Source organism: Schistocerca nitens, chromosome 4 (genome assembly GCF_023898315.1).
Source record: "Schistocerca nitens isolate TAMUIC-IGC-003100 chromosome 4, iqSchNite1.1, whole genome shotgun sequence".
Lineage (NCBI taxonomy): Eukaryota > Metazoa > Arthropoda > Insecta > Orthoptera > Acrididae > Schistocerca > Schistocerca nitens.
In genome coordinates this window covers 957,740,594-957,761,613 of record NC_064617.1, presented here as the reverse complement: position 1 = coordinate 957,761,613, position 21,020 = coordinate 957,740,594, and the positions used below count along the sequence as shown (strand labels likewise).

At 41.9% G+C, this 21,020-nt stretch overlaps 1 protein-coding gene across 1 annotated transcript in view; it reads right to left on the bottom strand.

The window, feature by feature from the left end:
• Positions 1-2,714: 2,714 nt before the first annotated feature.
• The window catches only part of LOC126252863 (facilitated trehalose transporter Tret1-like), a 90,901-nt gene continuing 72,595 nt past the window's right edge, over positions 2,715-21,020 (bottom strand). The window contains exons 5-6 of the mRNA XM_049953818.1: positions 11,169-11,277; positions 2,715-3,270 (exon numbers count right to left, since the gene is read on the bottom strand). Of these exons, the coding sequence (XP_049809775.1) occupies positions 2,999-3,270; positions 11,169-11,277 (381 nt within the window). The 3' untranslated portion in view covers positions 2,715-2,998. The remainder of the gene's footprint in view (positions 3,271-11,168; positions 11,278-21,020) is intronic.

The following is a 21,020-nucleotide window of genomic DNA, read 5'->3' as shown; positions in this document are numbered from 1 at the left end:
TATCCATCTGATAGTTCCAATTACTTGTAACTGTAATCCCTAAGTATTTAGCTGAATTTACAGCCTTCAGATTTGTGTGACTTATCGCGTAATCGAAATTTAGCTCATTTCTTTTCGTACTCATGTGAATAACTTCACGCTTTTCCTTATTCAGGTTCAATTGCCACTTTTCGCACCAAACAGATACCTTACCTACATCATTTTGCAAGTCGTGATGATCATCTGATGACTTTACAAGACGATAAATGACAGTATCATCTGTAAACAATTTGAGACGGCTAGTCAGATTGTCTCCTATGTCGTTAATATAGTTCAGGAACAATAGAGAGCCTATAATACTTCCTTGGGGAACGCCGGATATTACTTCTGTTTTACTCGTTGACTTTCCGTCTATTACTACGAACTGAAATCGTGTTATGTGTCAGTAAATCGTTTTCTTCGAGATACTTCATAATGTTCGAATACAGTATATGTTCCAAAACCCTACTGCAAATCGACGTTAGTGACATAGGCCTGTAATTCAGCAGATTACTCCTATTTCCCTTTTTGGGAATTGGTGTGACTTGAGCAATTTTCCAGTCTTTAGGTACGGATCTTTCTGTGAGCGAATGGTTGTATATAACTGCTAAATATGGAGCTATTTTATCAGCATACTCTGAGAGGAACCTGACTGGTATATAATCTGGACCGGAAGCCTTGCCTCTATTGAGTGATTAAAGCTGCTTCGTTACTGCGAGGATATCTGTTTCTATGTTTCTCATCTCGGCAGTTGTTCTTGATTCGAATTCAGGAATATTTATTTCGTCTTCTTTGGCGAAGGAGTTTCGTTTGAGTAAGACTCTACACTAAAGGAAAAAAAGCCGGAGCACCAAGAAGGAGTGGTACGACATAAACGAAAGTTGGTAGGTGTGTTTCTACGTCTGAAAGATGATTATGCAGATTTAGTGCCAGTGTCATAAGAGTGGCGGTAGTAGCACCATTGTGAGAATGGAAATCAGATTTTCTCCAAACGCACGTTGTAATGGTCGTGATACTAAGTTACCTTTGAGATTGGACGTGATGGATTGTTGTTAGTCAAGAACGTCTTCCAGGTGACAAAGACACCATTATGAACACCTCAGGAAAGTAGCTACTGTACATGACTTGGCAGCGGCGGTCACGAGAATGTAGGGTGGCATGAAGACTGGATTCCGGTCGGTCACGTGGAGCTACCGAGAGGTTCAAATGGTTCAAATGACTCTGAGCGCTATGGGACTCAACTGCTGAGGTCATCAGTCCCCTAGAACTTAGAACTACTTAAACCTAACTAACCTAAGGACATCACACACATCCATGCCCGAGGCAGGATTCGAACCTGCGACCGTAGCGGTCTCGCGGTTCCAGACTGTAGCGCCTAAAACCGCACGGCCACTCCGGCGCTACCGAGAGGGAAGACCATCGTGTTCAGCTTAATGCTCTGTCACATCATACCGCATCTACAGTAGCAATCTGAATAGTAGTTGGCACCACTGTGACACAACAAATCGGCTAGTTCAAGGACAGCTCTGAGACAGATGCCCTGTAGAGTGCATTCCACTGACCCCAAATCACCCTCCTTAGTGACTTCAGTGGTGTCAAGGAAGAGCTCGTTACAGCGCGGAGTGGAGGTTGTTGTGTTTCCTGACGAAAGGTGGTTCCGCCTCGGTGACAGGCATGGCCATGTGTTGGTTAGGCGAGTGGAGGTCCTCCACGCACCCCATCTGCGTGCTACACACAGTGGACCTACATCTGGAGTTATGTTCCGGGTTGCGATTTCGTATGATAGAAGGAGCTCCCTCGTGGTTATCCCAGGCACCCTGAGTACAAAATTGTACGTCAATCTGGTGATCGACCTGTTGCCCTGCCGTGCCTGAACAGCATTCCAGGGGTGTGTTTATCATAACGCTCGCCCATAGCCGCTGTTTGTAAGACAACATGCTCTACAGACTGTCAACATGTTTTGGCCTGCTCGATCAACAGACCTGTCTCCTATAGAGAACATATGGGACAGCATCGGACGGCAACACTAGTGTCATCCACAAGCAGCATTAAGCATCACGGTGCTCACCTACCAGGTGGAACACCCATCGAACTCCACCCCGCAAATTGACATCCGGCACGTGTACAGCGCGATGCATGCACGTTTGCACTCTTGCATTCAACATTCTGGCGGTGACACCGGTTATTAAAGTACCAGCTTTCCACATTTGAGATGGCTTATCTCGGACTTGTCCGCCCCCGGTAGCTGAGTGGTCAGCGCGACGGAATTTCATACCCAACGGCCCGGGTTCGATTCCCGGAAGGGAATGGGTGTTGTGTTGCCCTTATCATCATCATTTCATCCCCATGGAGACGCAAGTCGCCGAAGTCTCGTCAACTCGAAAGCCTTGCACCAGGCGAACGGTCAACCCGACGGGAGGCCCTAGCCATCCTGCTTTTCCATTTCCATCTCGCACTTACATTGAACTGTGATCTTACAATGCCAAGCACTTAAATATGTTACCTAGACAAATGTATTCTCGAAATTTCATTGCTGTACATTTTTTTTTGTGTTGTAGTTTTTTTCCCAGCAATATATTTCCAAAAAATTTCTACTTACCTGAGTTGACTTGTTTATTAAGCAGAGTGACTGATACCAAGTACAACAATAAATGCAACAGATAAGAAGTTATAATTTATTTAAGTTAGTGTTCCAGCATTTGCATGAATAGCATTTAGTCATCAGATGTAGCAAAGGTACCAGGGAGTGTATAGCAGTGTACGAATTGCCACATGTGCCAAGGTCATTCCAGTTTCGCGGTGACCTTCTGGAGCCAACCAACGAAATCACCGCAGTAAACTTGTTCTGGAGTCCACCGTTTTTAAGTCACGCACTTTCTCTGGACACGCACAAGCGTCTTGGGTTTGTGCACCCGGAAAGTCGACGCTTCCTCTGAGCGGGTAGTAGTTTTTGGGACAACAGCGGTCTCGGGGAGGCCGGCTACCGCGAGTTGAGGATGTCCTGTATCTCCTCGAGGGTGCGGCCCTTGGTCTCGGGCAGCAGGAAGTAGACGAAGAGGGCGGCCGCGACGCAGCAGGCGCCGAAGCCGAAGAAGGGCGCCGCCTCTCCGACGGCGGCCACCAGGTCGGCGAAGAACTTGGTGATGAGGAAGCACTGGAACCAGCACACCGACGCCGACAGCGACGACGCCACGCTCTTCACGTTGGCCGGGAACAGCTCGCTCATCACGGCCCACGGCAGCGCGCCGAAGCCTGCGAGCAGTCCGCACACGAACGCTATCCACTAACCGCAGAATTCAACATTAAAACTACAAATATTTATCACATAATTTAAGCCGTGCCCTCCGCATCGCCTTTGGTATCCGTTTTCATTCCGTCATAGTCATCCTCTACAGTTGTTGTTGTTGTTGTTGTTGTCTTCAGTCCTGAGACTGGTCTGATGCAGCTCTCCATGCTACTCTATCCTGTGCAAGCTTCTTCATCTCCCAGTCCCTACTGCAACCTACATCCTTCTCAATCTGTTTAGTGTATTCATCTCTTGGTCTCCCTCTACGATTTTTACCCTCCACGCTGCCCTCCAGTACCAAATTGGTGATCCCTTGATGCCTCAGAACATGTCCTACCAACCGATCCCTTCTTCTAATCAAGATGTGCCACAAACTCCTCCCCAATTCTATTCAATACCTCCTCATTAGTTATGTGGTCTACCCATCTAATCTTCAGCATTCTTCTGTAGCATCACATTTCGAAAGCTTCTATTCTCTTCTTGCCTAAATTATTTATCGTCCATGTTTCACTTCCATACATGGCTACACTCCATACAAATACTTTCAGAAACGACTTCCTGACAATTAAATCAATACTCGATGTTAACAAATTAATCTTCTTCAGAAACGCTTTCCTTGCCACGGCCAGTCTACATTTTATATCCTCTCTACTTCGACCATCATCAGTTATTTTGCTCCCCAAATAGCAAAACTCCTTTACTACTTTAAGTGTCTCATTTCCTAATCTAATTCCCTCAGCATCACCCGATTTAATTCGACTACATTGCATTATCATCGTTTCGCTTTTGTTGATGTTCATCTTATACCCTCCTTTCAAGACACTGTCCACTCCGTTCAACTGCTATTCCAAGTACTTTGCTGTCTCTGACAGAATTACAATGTCATCGACGAATCTCAAAGTTTTTATTTCTTCTCCGTGGATTTTAATACCTATTCCGAACTTTTCTTTTGTTTCCTTTACTTATTGCTCAATATACAGATTGAATAGCATTGGGGAGAGGCTACAACTCTGTCTCACTCCCTTCCCAACCACTGATTCCCTTTCATGTCCCTCGACTCTTATAACTGCCATCTGGTTTCTGTACAAATTGTAAATAGCCTTTCGCTCCCTGTATTTTATCCCTGCCACCTTCAGAATTTGAAAGAGAGTATTCCAGTCAATATTGTCAAAAGCATCCTCTAAGTCTACAAATGCTAGGAACGTAGCTTTGCCTTTCCTTAATCTTTCTTCTAAGATAAGTCGTACGGTCACCTCACGTGATCCAACATTTCTACGGAATCCAAACTGATCTTCCCCGAGGTCGGCTTCTACCAGTTTTTCCATTCGTCTGTAAAGAATTCGCGTTAGTATTTTGCAGCTGTGACTTGTTAAACTGATAGTTCGGTAATTTTCACATCTGTCAACACCTGCTTTCTTTGGGATTGGAATTATTATATTCTTCTTGAAGTCTGAGGGTATTTCGCCTGTCTCATACATCTTGCTCACCAGATGGTAGAGTTTTGTCAGGGCTGACTCTCCCAAGGCTCCATAATATGTTATTGTCCTGTCAAATGGGGGCGTTGATGTCACACAGTCATTGTACAGCTCCAGATTTGCACCTGGTGGCCACAACTGGAACTAATTTTTATCAGCTTAAGTCGGTTCTACATTAATTAGCAAGCTTCGCTGCCGCACGATGATGACAGCCCGCACCGGACCTTCGTGACTACCTGCACCTCAGTCATAACCAGCCGTTAACTTTCAGCTGTTCCTTTCTTTGCTTAGTACTGGCTTGCCATCTGAGCATATACAGCTGATTCTATTATATTCAAGGCTCTCTTCAATTTTTCTAATGGCAGCATCTATCTTTCCCCTAGACAAGCATTCCCTTCAGCCTTGCAGTTTCCCTGTAGCTATTCCTGCTTAGCCATTTTGTGTTTTCACAGTCTCACATATAGATCTCCCTTTCGCCTGATTTATTTGCTGCATTTTTATACAACGTCCTTTCGTTAATTAAATTCAATAAATCCTGCATTAGCCAACTATTTCTACTAGGCTTTCTCTTTTTACTTACGTCATCCTCAGCTCCTTTCACTTATGTCGTCTCTCCAAACTGTCCATACATCTTCTACGATATTCCTTTCCCCTGATTCAGTCCAACGTTGCCTCTTACTCCCTCTGACCTCTGATTTTGATTCAGATTATCCAGGTCCCGTACCCTTAAAGTCCTACATTTTTCAGTTTCTTCAGTTTTAATCTTCAGTCCACAATCATTAATTTATGGTCAGAGTTCAGAAATCTGGTGCATGACTAAACGATAAAAAGAATAACTATTAATATTTGCAAGAAGGGTAGTGAGGAAGATATGGGAAATGGAGGACGAGGAAGGACGAAGAAGTCTATCTTTTCATGGCAAAAACTAACAATCCTACAGAAGCTGAGTAGTAGAAGAATCCAATGGGCAGGCCGTGTAGCCTGTATGCCAGACGAAAGACGGTTGAACAAAGCGCTTGACTGGACACCATACACTAGGTGCCCCACAGTGCGGGTGAGGCAGCGCTGGATGGACGGTCTAGCGAAGGATCTGGCATCCCTGAGTGCTGAAGACCCCTGGAGGCACCGAACATATAACAGAAAGGAATGGAGGCAGTTTGTGGAAGCAAGGTGTGGTCTGAAAGGCATGTGACGGCCGTATACGTACGTATATATATCGGCATCTGAGCCTGAAAATAGCTTACAGATTAAAACTTGCTTTTAAATCTCTCTCTTACCATTATATAATTAATGTGAAACGTCCCACTGTCGTCAGAACTCTTCCACGCATACAGTGTTCTTTCATGATTCTTAAACCATGCGTCAGCGATGATTAAATTATGTTCTGTGCTAAATTCTACAAGGTAGCTCCCCCTGTCTTTCCTTTTCGTCAGTACATGTTCTTATTTTTCCTCGTCTTCCTTTCCCTACAGTCGAATTCCAATCACTCATCACAATTACATTTTCGTCTCCTTTAACTATCTGAATAATTTCCTTTATTTCATTACACGTTCTTTCAATCTCTTTTTCATCTGCAGAGCAGTTTCCATATAAACTTATATTACTGTGCTGGCAGTTGAATTTGTGTGAGTCTTGGCTACGATAATGCGTTCACTTTGCTGTCCAAAGCAGCTTACCCAAATTCCTAGCTTCTTATTCATTGTTAGACTACTCCTTCATTGCCCTTATCTGATTTTGTGTTTATAACCTGTACTCACTTAACCAGAAGTCCTGTCCTTCCTGCCACCGATCTTCACTAATTCCCACTATATCTAACTTCAGCCCATCCATTTCCCTTTTTACTAGTTTCTAACCTACCTGCCCGTTTAAGTGATCTAACATTCCACGCCCCGACCTGCAAAATGCCATTTTTGTTTTTTCTGATGACGATTTCCTCCTACGTAGTCCCTGCTTGCATATACGATTGAGGATGCCATTATCATTTAATTATACAGTAGAGCTGAATGACCTGGGGTGGGGGGGGGGAGGGGAAGGGGGGGGGAGAAATAACAGCTCTAGTTTCTCCTCGTTTTCAGGCGTTCACAGTATCACCATAGAGAATCCATGTAAGCTAATGTTAGAAGTCCATATCAGTAAAACATCCAGATTATTACCCGTGAAAATACTGAAAACATTGCTGCCCATCTTCAGAAACCACGGATTGGTTTGGCCTCTTCACGGATATTCCCTAGTCGCGGTTGCATCCATGCACCTACTGTACAGTTATCTGTAACTCTGAGGCACGCAGAACACCCGACTTCGGCAAGGTTCATGGTTCCAGTGACAAAGAGTTTGGAAAGAGAGAGAGAGAGAGAGAGATAGAGAGAGAGAGAGAGAGAGAGAGAGAGAGAGAGATAGTTGAAGGGGGGGGGGGATGAATCGTACGGGAGAATGATCCGCTTATGAAGGAGGTAAAGGAACAGCATTATTTTCATTCTTATATCTGAAATTTCAATTGACAGTCCATTTTGAGATATTTCCAAGTATGAGCCGACATTCTGCAAAACAAATAACGTCACCTGTTACTAGCCTAAGGAATTATTTGCACAAATGCTGCCATTTATCTGTTTGAGCGAACTAGTAATTGCAGATGTTATAATTTTGTGATTAATTCATTCAGATGTAAACAACACAAACTATTTAATGTGTAATAAAAAGAAGTAAAGTATGTAAAATATACAATCATGTCAGTAAGAGAAATGCATTTGTTAGGCAGATATTTTATTTATTGTAACTGCATTGAGTTACGGTAGTCTGCGTCAGTCTGTCGTTGTCATTCTGTGATGCTCTCAGTACATCTGTGTGGATTTATGATGATAGGGGAAAAGCGTATGGATAAATAGCTATAACTTGGTTATATATGGAGGTTCCAGAAGAAGAGGTTTGCCATCATGAAATACTTAACGTAGCACTACAACAGAAGGAATAAAGAAGAATAAGAAAATTGTTTATCTGCCACTGAACTACGATGTCTACAGTAACAATCCAACTAAGTCAAATTTGTTTCAACAGAACAGATTCTCGATAACATTTTTCGTTGAAGCTCTGCAATTTAAGAATTAAACACGGTTCAGACAACTACCTTCTTTTATTGACAATTTTTTTCAAAACTCATTATCACAGTATATTTCGATTACTAATGAAGCTTGGCACTAAAGTATAAAGTTTCTTTACGAACATATTGTTTAGTCTTTATAGTAAATTAATATTTTTATTAGCTCTGTGGTATCGTCTATATAAATCTCAATGTTGATTGATTCGTGACTAACAGTTTAGTTTGCATGTATGATCATGTGAGTGATAAGCACATTTATTACGATACGAAGTTGTTATACGATTTAGTGCTACATCATATTTCAACATTATCAAACCTACGTCAACCGTAAAATTGTCATTGATGTTTTCTTCCTCTATAATTTCAAGTTATCGATAATGACTCTACATGTAAAAGAGAATTATTACTACACGTATGTGAAATTTTGTTGTAACACGGCGTTGGGTAGTCTGATGCACACGGTGCTATTTCTTAATGAAATAGAATAATTAAATTGTAAATCTCTACGGCCGCATTATAGCTTGTGCAAATTAATTCGTAACTTCATCGATCTGAGTCCGTTACCAAAGAGCATCAAAGGAAGAGAGACACGAGAGAAGAGCTGTGCGCTGCATCACCACTGTGTCTATGGTAGGTGGCGTGACGACGTCACAGAAATGCTCGACCGAGCGAGGGGGCTCAGTGGTTAGCACACTGGACTCGCTTTCGGAAGGACGACGGTTCACAACCGCGTCCGGACATCCTGATATAGGTTTATCGTGATTTATCCAAATCGCTTCAGGCAAATGCCGAGATAGTTCCATTGAAAGGGTACGGACGACTTGCTTCCCTTATCCGATGATGGGACCGAAGACCCCGCTGTTTGGTCCCCTCTCCCGAATAAACCAACCAACCAGGAATGCTCAACGAACTTGAGAGGCGCTGTGGAAATGTTCCCACTACTGTTAATGTAAAGTACACTAGTGGCCATTAAAATTGCTACACCACAAAGATGACGTGCTACAGACGCGAAATTTAAGCGACAGGAAGAAGATGCTGTGAGATGCAAATGATTAGCTTTTCAGAGCATTCACACAAGGTTGGTGCCGGTGGCGACACCTACAACGTACTCACATGAGGAAAGTTTCCAACCGATTTCTCATACACAAGCAGCATTTGACCGGCGTTGCCTGGTGAAACGTTGTTGTGATGCCTCGTGTAAGGAGGAGAAATGCGTACCACCACCTTTCAGACTTTGATAAAGGTCGGATTGTAGCCTATAGCGATTGCAGTTTATCGTATCGCGACATTGCTGCTCGCTTTGGTCGAGATCTAATGACCGTTAGCAGAATATGGAATCGGTGGGTTCAGGAGGGTAATACGGAACGCCGTGCTGGATCCCAACGGCCTCGTATCACTAGCAGTCAAGATGACAGGCATCTTATTCGCACGGCTGTAACGGATCGTGCAGCCACGTCTCCATCCCTGAGTCAACAGATGGCGACAACAACCATCTGCACGAACAGTTCGACGACGTTTGCAGCAGCATGGACTATCAGCTCGGAGACCATGGCTGCGCTTACCCTTGACGCTGCATCACAGACAGGAGCGCCTTCGATGGCGTACTCAACGACGAACCTGGGTGCACGAATGGCAAAACGTCATTTTTTCGGATGAATCCAGGTTCTGTTTACAGCATCGTGATGGTCGCATCCATGTTTGGCGGCTTCGCGGTGAACGCACATTGGAAGCGTGTATTCATCATCGCCAACTGGCGTATCACCCGGCGTGATGGTGTGAGGTGCCATTGGTTACACGTCTCGGTCACCTCTTGTTCGCACTACATTTCAGATGTGTTACGACCCGTAGCTCTACCCTTCATTCGACCCCTGCGAAACCCTACATTTCAGCAGGCTAATGCACGGCCGCATGTTGCAGGTCCTGTACGGGCCTTTGTGGATACAGAAAATGTTCGACTGCTACTCTGGCCAGCAAATTCTCCAGATCTCTCACCAATTGAAAACGTCTGGTCCATGGTGGCCGAGCAACTGGCTCGCCACAATACGCCAGTCACTACTCTTGATGAACTGTGGTATCGTGTTGAAACTGCATGGGCAGCTGTACCTATACACGCCATCCAAGCTCTGTTTAACTCAATGCCCAGGCGTATCAAGGCACCCAAATTTTGTGAAAATGTAATCACATGTCAGTTTTAGTATAACATATTTGTCTAATAAATACTCGTTTATCATCTGCATTTGTTGTTGGTGTAGCAGTTTTAATGGCCAGTCGTGTAACTGCTTGAGACCGATGTTTCAGATAACCTGATGTAAAATAAATGTCCTTTGTAACAAATTATCCACATCGGCGATGAAATTATCTCGCGTGAATGTGCCTACTGAATTACTAATGAGCAACATCCTCCATACTCAGTCAGTGAATGACTGGAGTACTTTAAAGTTGTGGTACACCGTATTAATAAATAAATGTATGTACACCACCAAATGTATGCATCCCTAGTTCAGAGTTCAGAGCATTAAGTGTAGGTGCAAAGATTTCTGAAGTATAACACAGAATATGTGGAATAAATCATTTTGAACTTTTTAAGTCTGCCAGATTATGAAATAGAAAGTCGAAGTTAGTTGCAGTATAATGAAGTTTTTAGCAGTTTGCGTTGATATACATAAAAACTTACTTTAAAAAGAGTTTGTGTAATGTTCTCATCTCAGCATTATATTGAGGATATATTATCATTGATGGACCTAAGAACTTTTCTCAGTACCCATGTAGGCTGAACACAGTAAGAAAGTGAGCTGCCACTAATGTGAAAGATGTACAGTACTTCGAATCATAAGACCAAGGAAACAACAACTCATGAAGTAATACTATCAAATAAGAGTGGCACAATTACAAGAAGATACGTACTACATAATGTATGGAAATGTGAATGCAATTTACTTAAAAAATAAGAGAAAGAAGCATCTGTAATGTTAAGTAGCTCACATATATGACATATTTATTTCAGTAATCCTGTATAATTAATTAAGCGATCTTGTATGTACAGCAAGATGAGTATCATAATAATGGTGTACAAAGAATGTGATTAAACTCGGTTTGGAACTTTTTGTCCTCTCTAACGACCTGAATGAAGACACGGAATGAATACATTGTGTACAGACGAACAAAATTACTATGACATACCGGCAGACTACTATGACTGGTCTGCAGATTAACCAGAAACCATATCATATGCGAAATATAGAGTTTTCAGAATAGTATAATTGCTGAATCAGTGGCTGATGTCAGGGAGACTTACCAGGTGGGTAGACGGCAATGTACATGACGAATGTCGTTACAGGAAGCCAGCCCAGCGATGAGACATCTTTTCCTGATGAAGCCATTTGGAAGTATATTGCCAGGACAACCTGCACGAAAAAAGATGTCACGTCAAGGAAACCGTATCAAGGCTGGAGGGAACACATTTGACTCCGACCGAAGGAGAATAGGCGTTGTAATAATTTAAGAATTTTGGTTCCATCAGCACATTTCTATGTACAGAGGAAAAAAATTAATAAATGAAAAGCACCAGTTTGCTTTTGTTCAACAATATTACTTTTATTGTTAACCGGTTTTCGGCTTACAAGGCCATCTTCAGAGTATTGTCACCAAAGAAGTTAAATGTTAGCAGACAACATTGGAAGATAAGTAACACATCTAGACTGAAGTAGAAACATACAGTAAGTAACATCTTTGCAATGAAACAGTAAAAACTGAACAGTACATAAACAACAATGGAGTTGACAGGAAAACCTTTAGTACAAAATGGGAATAGCATGCCTACATAACAGCTTCTATTAATAAACAAAACTAATAAAATAAAATAAAATTAGTACTAGACTAGGCTGCATCAGGAGGTATGAAACATGGAGAGTGATATACAACCAATTAAAAGAAGAGACAGTTGTCAATGTAAATACAGAATACATAAGGAACTTAAGCAATATCAATAAGATAAACATAAATTAATAAATTCAGGAAAATGGAGGTGTTTGAGGGAACCTACAGTTTGAGAGTGTGGTGGTACTTCATTTTAACATTAACATTATAATCAAAGCAGTGGCTGTGTACCAGTTTTCATTAAATAAATGAGCAAAGTAAAATATGAACAGTATTTGATGAGACAACTACAAGGGGTGTCAAACATGGACAGTAATACAAGTAAAAGTTAAAAGGAAGCCTTAACTATTGAAACTACAGTCTATGTGGAATACAAAGACAACTTCAACAAATAAAACAACTTAATGAATACAGGAAAATGGGAATATATAGGAAGAGAGAGTGTGGGAAGTAATGAAGTTTACGAGAGGGGAAAGGGGAATTGTTGAGTTGTGTTAACAATAAAAGTAATAACGTAGAACAAAAGCAAACTGGTGCTTTTCATTTATTATAATGTTGTTCTATCAAGAACCGACGGAAGATTCTGTTAATATGAAAAAAAATTAAGTTTATCAACTGCTTCACCGTATACTGTTTCGACCACGATTATATTCAAGCAAAAAAGTACTATGTAGAATTGCTTTTCATTTCATGCGATTCACTCTTTCTAAGAATCACATGACAAGCCACACGTTTTCGAGTGGACACACACATATATGGTGATTTTTATTTTCAGTTTTTTCTTTAGTTTACCGTGGTTTTCTTTACAATAAGTGGAATTGCAACAGCATGAACGCCTAGAGCCGGATGGAAAGGAGTGTTCATTTCACAATCTCCTTTCTGTTAAGGTCTGAAAACGGCGTAGAGTGTAATGATAGTGTTATACTGTGATACAGCCAGCTGCAGTTTTGGGTATATTATCCCGTCATTTGCGAAGTTCCATTATCGGCCACTCGCTGATCACATTTACTACGGCCACATCCGTAGTGACGCTGAGTTTCAATGTCCCAGGGACCTTGTAGCACCAACCTCGCGACCTCTGAATCTCGAGCTGCGAGCCTCTACGACGTCGATTTTAACTGTATACATTGAGGGTATTAATGTTGAGTGTAGTTGAGACATGAGGTTATGTTGTGGATATTTATCGTATGTGGACCAGGACTCGAACATGGCACCTTGGGCAAATGTTCTGCCCACCAGGGTCGAGAGTCGTGTTTCGATAGTCCAGTCGGTAGACTACTACCTTGCGAAAAGCCAAAGTCTTAAATTCGAGCCCCAGTCTGGTAGTTTTAATGTGCCACAAAGTTTCAGATCAATTCACACTTAATGCAGACTGAAAATTCTTTCTGAATTACGATTTGTCTTTGCAGCAGTCTACCTTCTGTTATTCAGTGGAGTGGAAAATCTCTAATACCTGTTTTTCTTCCCTGCAACAAACCGAAATATAATCGTGATCGAAGTATTAATGTATCTTTAGTATATTACATTTTATGATACATACTCATCACCATTTTTTGTGACCTGTCTAAAATATTTGACAGTTCAAATCACAAAATCGTTTTGGAGAAATTTAAAACTTGTAGCTTTTAATGTGTCCCGAGTAGTTTAGTTAAATTTTGGACCTGCTTATCCTCTTGCCATACAGAAATAACCTAACACATTATGCATGCAAAATAAACGGCTTTCTTTGCTGTTGTTTAAGCCATCATCTACAGGCAATCCTCTAAAAAGTGAGCATACTGACAAAACCATCACAATACTGTAATTGGTACAAGAAATATGTTGTTAGGAACCAGAGTACTCGTAACATTAAAAAATGTAACACTAGAAAAAAGCTGCTCCATTCACGTCTGGACACAGAAAATGTCAGTTACAGTACTAAGTTTCGAAAATAGAGAGAACGCAAGAAGCTTTCAACCATTCCCAGACGACAGAAAGCTGTTTCTCTTAGAACCACGAATTAGACACTGATTTGACACCCACTGAAAAGGCCTTGTAAATAGGGCAAAACACGTCTCGGTGCGCAAATAAAATAGAAAAATAACTGTACAGCATGCAAGAGGTGGTTTTCCTTCGAACTTCTGCGATTTATATGCCACTAAAACTTGTTATTATAAAATACGAGGGTCACTCCAAAAGAAATGGACACTACTTTTGTAAAAATACAGTTTTCATTTTGCATGTGTGAAAGTTTTACAGTGTGTAGATACATCCTTCCCGCTTGTTTTCAAACTTAGTTCAATCTGTTCCCGTGAGTGGCGCCATCACAGCATGTCTTCAAGATGGCTACTACACTCGACGTTCGTCAGAAGCAACGTGCTGTCATAGAATTCCTGTGCTGTAAAAACTAGACAGTGGGGAACATCCATAAGATGTTGAAAAAGGTGTATGGAGGTGCTGCTGTCGATCGCAGTACAGTTAGTCGGTGGGCAAGCAGGTTACGTGATGCGGGCACGGCAATATTGAGGATTGTTCTCGCAGCGGCAGGCCTCGTATGCACACGCTCCAGACAATGTGCAGAGAGTTAACGAATGGTGACTGCTGACAGACGCATCACAGTGAACGAATTGTCAGGCTACGTTGGAATATTGGAAGGAAGTGTTTGCAGAATACTGAAAGTGTTGGCGTTAAGAAACGTTTGTGCCAGGTGGGTTTCCAGGATGTTGACAGTGGATCACAAAGAAACAAGGAAAATGGTATGCTGCGAACTTTCGGAACAGTACGAGAATGGTGGAGATGAATTTCTTGGAAGAATTGTGACAGGTGATGAAACATGGCTCCATCATTTTTCACCAGAGACAAAGAGGCAATCATGGAGTGGCATCATGCAAATTCACCAAAGAAAAAAATTCAAAACCACACCTTCTGCTGGAAAAGTTATGGCTACGGTGTTTTTCGATTCCGAAGGTCTCTTGCTTGTGGACATCATGCCAAGTGGATGCATATGTGACGACGCTGAAGAAACTTCAAGCTCGACTGAGTTGTGTTCGACCACATCGGCAAAAGCAGGATGTTTTGCTGTTGCACGACAATGCACGGCCACATTCCAGTCAAAAAACCATGGAAGCGATCACAAAACTCGGATGGACAACACTGAAACACCCGCCTTACAGTCCTGACCTGGCTCCATGTGACTATCATCTCTTTGGGAAACTGAAAGACTCTCTCCGTGGAACAAGGTTTAAAGATGATGACTCACTTATGCACCCTTCCAAACTTTGGCTCCAACTGGATGGTCCAGAATTTTACCATGCGGGTATACAGGCGCTGGTCCCAAGATGGCGTAAGGCAGTTGAGAGGGATGGAAATTATGTGGAGAAATGAGAATATTGTTTCTAAAGGATGTATCTACACACTGTAAAACTTTCAGACATGTAGAATAAAAGATGGATTTAAAAAAAATTGTTGCATTTCTTTTGGAGTGACCCTCATAGTACACACAGCAGGGTCATATGTTTTATTTATTTTCATCTTACCTGAATGCCAACTGCCTTGCCGGAGTGGAACGCCTGTTCACGTCAGATCATCAAAGTTAAGCGCTGTCGGGCTCGGCTAGAACTTGGATGGGTGACCGTCCGTATCTGACTTGTGCTGTTGACCAGCAGGGTACGGTGAGCCTTGTGAGGCCAATCGAGGGGTTACTTGATTGAGAAGTAGCGGCATCGGTCATGAAAACTGACAATGACCGAGAAAGCATTGTACTGACCACATGTCGGTCCGTTGGTTGGTTGGTTTGTCGAGTAAAGGGACCAAACTACGGAGTCATCAGTCCGTCATGCCCCTCCGTATTCGCATCCGGTGAGGCCTAGAGGCTGAAAACGACACGGTAAAGGCTTCGGCACACGGACCGTGCTGTCGAACGTTAGCGTTGAGCATGCCAAGTTCAATGTGCTGCTGAACGTTCAGGGACGATGCGACTTGTGCATACGGTACGTGGGCCCCAACGTGGTATACGCGATCGCAACGCACTCCAGCGGCAGTTGAGGGATGTTTCTAGTTCGTAAATCACATTCTCTAGTCAACGGGCGCGCGTGAAATTCCCACGTTAGCTCTATTAAAACGCACTTTTCCTCCATCGTCCACGAAAAGGAAAGTACCATGTCCAATCAATAGACACACAGGCTTATAAAAGTTCCGTTACAAACACTGCGTTACGAATGTGGAATACTTCTCCGCATAAGATAAACATTATTTCATCATTCCCACATTTTAGTAAAATCCCAAGGTCAGTCTTACTTGATCACTGTTCCTACCCAACAGCAGAATCTTTGCAACATGTGAATTACGAAGCGTAAAAGAAAAAGGAACAAAATATCGTAATACAACTAGCGCAAGCTGTCCTTTAGATTAATCCAATCGAACAAAGTCACCCCTCAAAAAAGGTGAACTTATATTTACATAACATCAAATATTATAGTATATACTTATATTAAACTAATAATAAAGTATCAGAACCTAATGAAAACGCGAATGTTAGGAAAAAAATTTGGCTGTGTCAAGACGCGAACCACCGCCCCAACAAAATGACACATTGAGGGACAGTGACGCTACTTTTTTTTTTTTAATCTCAGTTTGTTCGCTTTTGTTCGTTGAATCTGATCGGGGCGGACGTCGTAAGACATCCTTTTGAGTTCGTTGTTGATCTATTAACTCAGTTTTTTTTATTACAGAGGGCAGCTAACCCTCTGACCGAACACGCTGAGCTACCGTGCCGGCTGTGACGCTACTCATTACGCTAAACCAACGTCTGCCTTTTCTGATCTAATTATAGAATCTTACCAATTGCTGAAAACTTTAATCGTAGATATGATACTAACTGAAATTTAATTATAACAAATTGTACCAAGAACAATGCGTTTTGTGTGGCTCTTCTGTGTGCCGCTACCTTCAAATAGCCTACTGTCATAATACGCAAGTTACAATAATTCTTTTGCCACGAATATGATGTTTCTCATTATTTTATTGGAACGAATCACACAATTATCAAAGGGTTTTCCAGTGATCCTCAATTTGCTGGTGCTCAGAAGCGGCATATACACGTATAGACTTGAAATGAACGCCAATATGGCGCCTCACAGCCCTGTACTGAAGGGAGACGGCGTGCTTGTGACGTAGGTGGCTTTGTGCCATCTCATTGGTCAAGGCTCAGACGCGCGCTCAGAGTATTTGACATGCCAGATATTGCTCTGCACGTTCGGAAAGACTCCCGAACGTGCTATTCCACGCTATGACGTCAGAAACTCGGCACGCTCAACGCTCAACGTTCAGATGCACGGTCCGTGTGCCAACGGCTTAAGTGGTCGGTAGCGTTGGTCCTTCAAGGTCTGCTCGGATAATGTTTGTTTGTATCTTATCCGAATGACAGAAACAGCGCGAAAAGAGTTCCATATCAACGATAAAACATAAGCATCCACTATTTGAAGAAATCAGACTTGATTAACCCAAGATTCGATTTTGGGTACTCTGTTGTTTCTGATGTACTTAAATGATCCTAGATGAAATATAACAAGTACAGTACGCTAAGTTTTAGCGCTACAAATAGATGCCAACCTTAACGGTAAACCTCACCTTCTAGAATTAATAAAACTTCACAGTTCAGCTGTTTTGAGTATGCATGATTGCTGCTATAGGTGTTTTAAAACTGAATAAACTGGTTTATTCCTCCTGTTGACACTCACTAATTAATTATGAAATAATTTTCTGGGAAGACTCACCGTAGAAGGACCGTAATTTGAGAACATAGAAGCATGTAAATAGCATTACGAGGGTTGTCCAGAAAATAAGTTCCGATCGGTCGTGAAATGGAAACCACTGGGAGAACCCGGTAAAGCTTTGCACAGATGTGTTGGTCAGTGTCTCTAATATGCCCATCGATCGTGTCGCGTCGCTCTTTTCAGTTCTGAGTGAACAGTGAGCACGTAAAGATGCATAGGGAATAGCGTCTCTCGCCAAGTGTGACGGCCTGGTTAGAGATTCCGCCTGTGTCATGCAGCCCACATAACACAACTGTCGAGCAGTTCCTTCTTCATGCCAATTCTCGGCCGCACACTGTAGGGGCAATGAAGACGCTCCTGCAGCTTTTCCGATGAGAAGTGATTGATCACCCACAATACAGTCCGTAACTGGCTCCCCCTGAGTCTCATCTCTGCTCACAAGAACCGCTGGCTTTGAAGACAAAAATTTTCCACAGACAACGAGCTGCAGACCAGTGCAGATAACTGGCCGACAGCACAGGCGGCTGCTTTCTATGACGAGGATACTCGAAAGTTAATCCAACACTACGACAAAACTCGAAGTTGGAGCGGCGACTGTGTAGAGAAGTAGATGGAAAGTGTACCTAACTGCTGCAAATAAAACGCTTCTGGTGTTCACTGTGGTTTCCATTTCGCGACCGATCGGAACTTACTTTCTGGACAACCCTTGTATATTTGGTTTAATTCTAGACCGTCTTACAAACATCTTTAAAAAAACTGTATATTTTGACAACTACTTCACAATTTATATATATACAATCACTAATCTCCTTTGTCCTTACTAATATATCTCATTTTTAAAAAAGTTATATTCTTGGGAGTAAGAACATAAAATATGAACCAGACACAACCTTTACAAAAATTTCAAGGCGCTAACAATAATACAGAAAAGGGGTCACATACATGGGCACATGTATATTCAACAACCTACCATATCACACTAAATATTATGTAGATGATGTGGCGCAGTTTAAGTCTAAAATAAAGAACAGTCTATTGTGCAAGTCCTGGCAATCCACTGAAGACTATCTTCATTGAAACTCTTAAATTTAATGTTTAGTTTATTGCTACAATCAGCAGCGAAACACAGTAATGTATACATTTCATTGTCGTTTTTGTTTTTGCGGTCGCTAGTCCAAAGAATGGTTTTATACAGTTGTGTAAGGCTCTTCATCTCTGTTTTACCCACTGCAAGCCATATCCATTTTAACCTGCTTACTGTATACATCCCTTTGTCTCGCTCTACAATTTATACTCCTCCCCACTTTCACATTACATGCAGATCAGAACTTGTAAGAGGTGTCCCACGAGTATATGCCTGACATACGATGACAAGCAGATAGAAGAAGTGGACAGTGTTAAATTCTTGGGATTGCTGCTTGATAATAAATTCATCTGGCAGGAGCACACCACAGAACTGCTGAAGCATCTTAACAAATCTCTATTTGCAATGCGAATTTTGTCAGACACAGGGGATATAAAAATGAAAAAGCTGGCATACTATTCTTACTTTCATTCCATAATGTCATGTGGGATTATCTTTTGGGTAATTAAACAAAGCTAAAGTTTTCCAGGCACAAGAACGTGCAGTAAGAGTTATATGTGGTGTGAACTCAAGAACATCCTGCAGAAGCCTGTTTAGGGAACTAGGGATAGTAACTACTGCTTCCTAATATATTTATTCCTTACTGAAATTTGTCATTAAAAATACATCACTTTTTCAAACCAACAGCTCAATTCATGGAATCAATACTAGAAATAAGAATAATCTTCACAAGGATTTAAAGTCACTTACTCTTGTACAAAAAGATGTGCATTATTCAGGAACACACATTTTCAGTAACTTGCCAGCAGCCATAAAAAGCTTAACAACCACTGAAATTCAGTTTAAGAGAAGCCTAAAAGATTTGTTGGTGGTCAACTCCTTCTATTCCATTAATGAATTTCTCAGTAGAACCAACTGATTTGTGTGAGTGTGTATGTGTGCATAAAAGTACAATACAACTTCTGCACAATTTCAGTGCAGTAATGTGTTCATTGTAAATAAGTATTATAGTAGTTCTATTACATGTTTATTACCGTATAAATAAATAAAAACTTTTTTATTTTAATTTCAGTATATTAGTGTTTGTAAAATGATTCTTTCAAATAGTGTTCATTAAAAAATGATCATTCCACTTGGGACTTGAGGAGTGGCACATTAGCTTATTTGTTTGACTTGTAAATATATGTCATGTATTGTTGTTTTTCTGACATGTTCTGCATCCTGGAGGACTTCCTCGCTACGGATCAGTTGGAATGAAAGGAAAGGAAATCTAATCTAATCTAATCTAATACAAGAGTTACAGGGACTTCTCGCCCACCCTGTGTATTGACACATTTCCCCTATGTCATCGAGTCGACGTTGCACGTCTGATTAACGTAGAAGTTCATAAAATAAATTACAGTTGAACTTAGCATGACATTGCACACTTTGGCACTGAAGTATGTTCCTTCCCCTAATTCTCAAGACTCATTGCGTTTTTCAAGGGTCCATTGTATATGGCGAAATTAGAGTCCCGGAGAATAATACCAAAATACGAATAAGAGTATGGATCACTTTTAATACGATGATGTAATGTGCAAATAAAAGAAGCTATACCAAACCATTGTTAGAGAATGCTGAGCGTTCCAGGCAGCATTGTTCCAGCTGAATGATTATGCAGCTAGAATTAATACTAAATGTGGTTAATGAATTGATATTCGAGGGTCGTACCGAAAGTAATGCCTCCTATTTTTTTGTGGTGACTCTGGATGTCCGCGCCAGATGGTATATTGCTTGCACCTTCCTCTTCCCTTTGCAGGTGGTTCCATTCTTCTGCGGTAGTTGCTTCCAGCAGAGGAGTGTTCAAAATGAAGTCTGATATGGACGCGCGTATAAAACAGCGATGTGTGATTGAGTTCCTCACTGGTGAAGAAACTGCGCCAATTGAAATCTATCGATGCTTGCTGAAGTAAGCAGTTTGGTCCATTAGGAATTCACACACATTTGTACATTTGAGACTATACAATTGATATGAGCAATGTGAGGCGATGGGTACAGCATAAAAGGTGGTGAAAATGGTGTGCATGAGAAGCCACGGCCCGCTCGACCCTGCACAGCTGCCATCTCTCGTAAAGAACAGCGTCTTGATCAACTCATACCTGCTGATCGGCGTATAACGACCAGAGAATTGTGTGCAAAGCTCAATGTCGGCTGGCCGAGCGGTTCTAGGCGCTACAGTCTGGAGCCGCGCGACCGCTACGGTCACAGGTTCGAATCCTGCCTCGGGCGTGGATGCGTGTCCTTAGGTTTAAGTAGTTCTAAGTTCAAGGGGACTGATGACCTTAGAAGTTGTCCCATAGTGCTCAGAGCCAATGTTGGAACGTCTTGGTCATTGCAAGTCTGTGTGAGATGGGTGCCTCGGATGCTTACAGAAGAACAAAAAACTTATCGAATG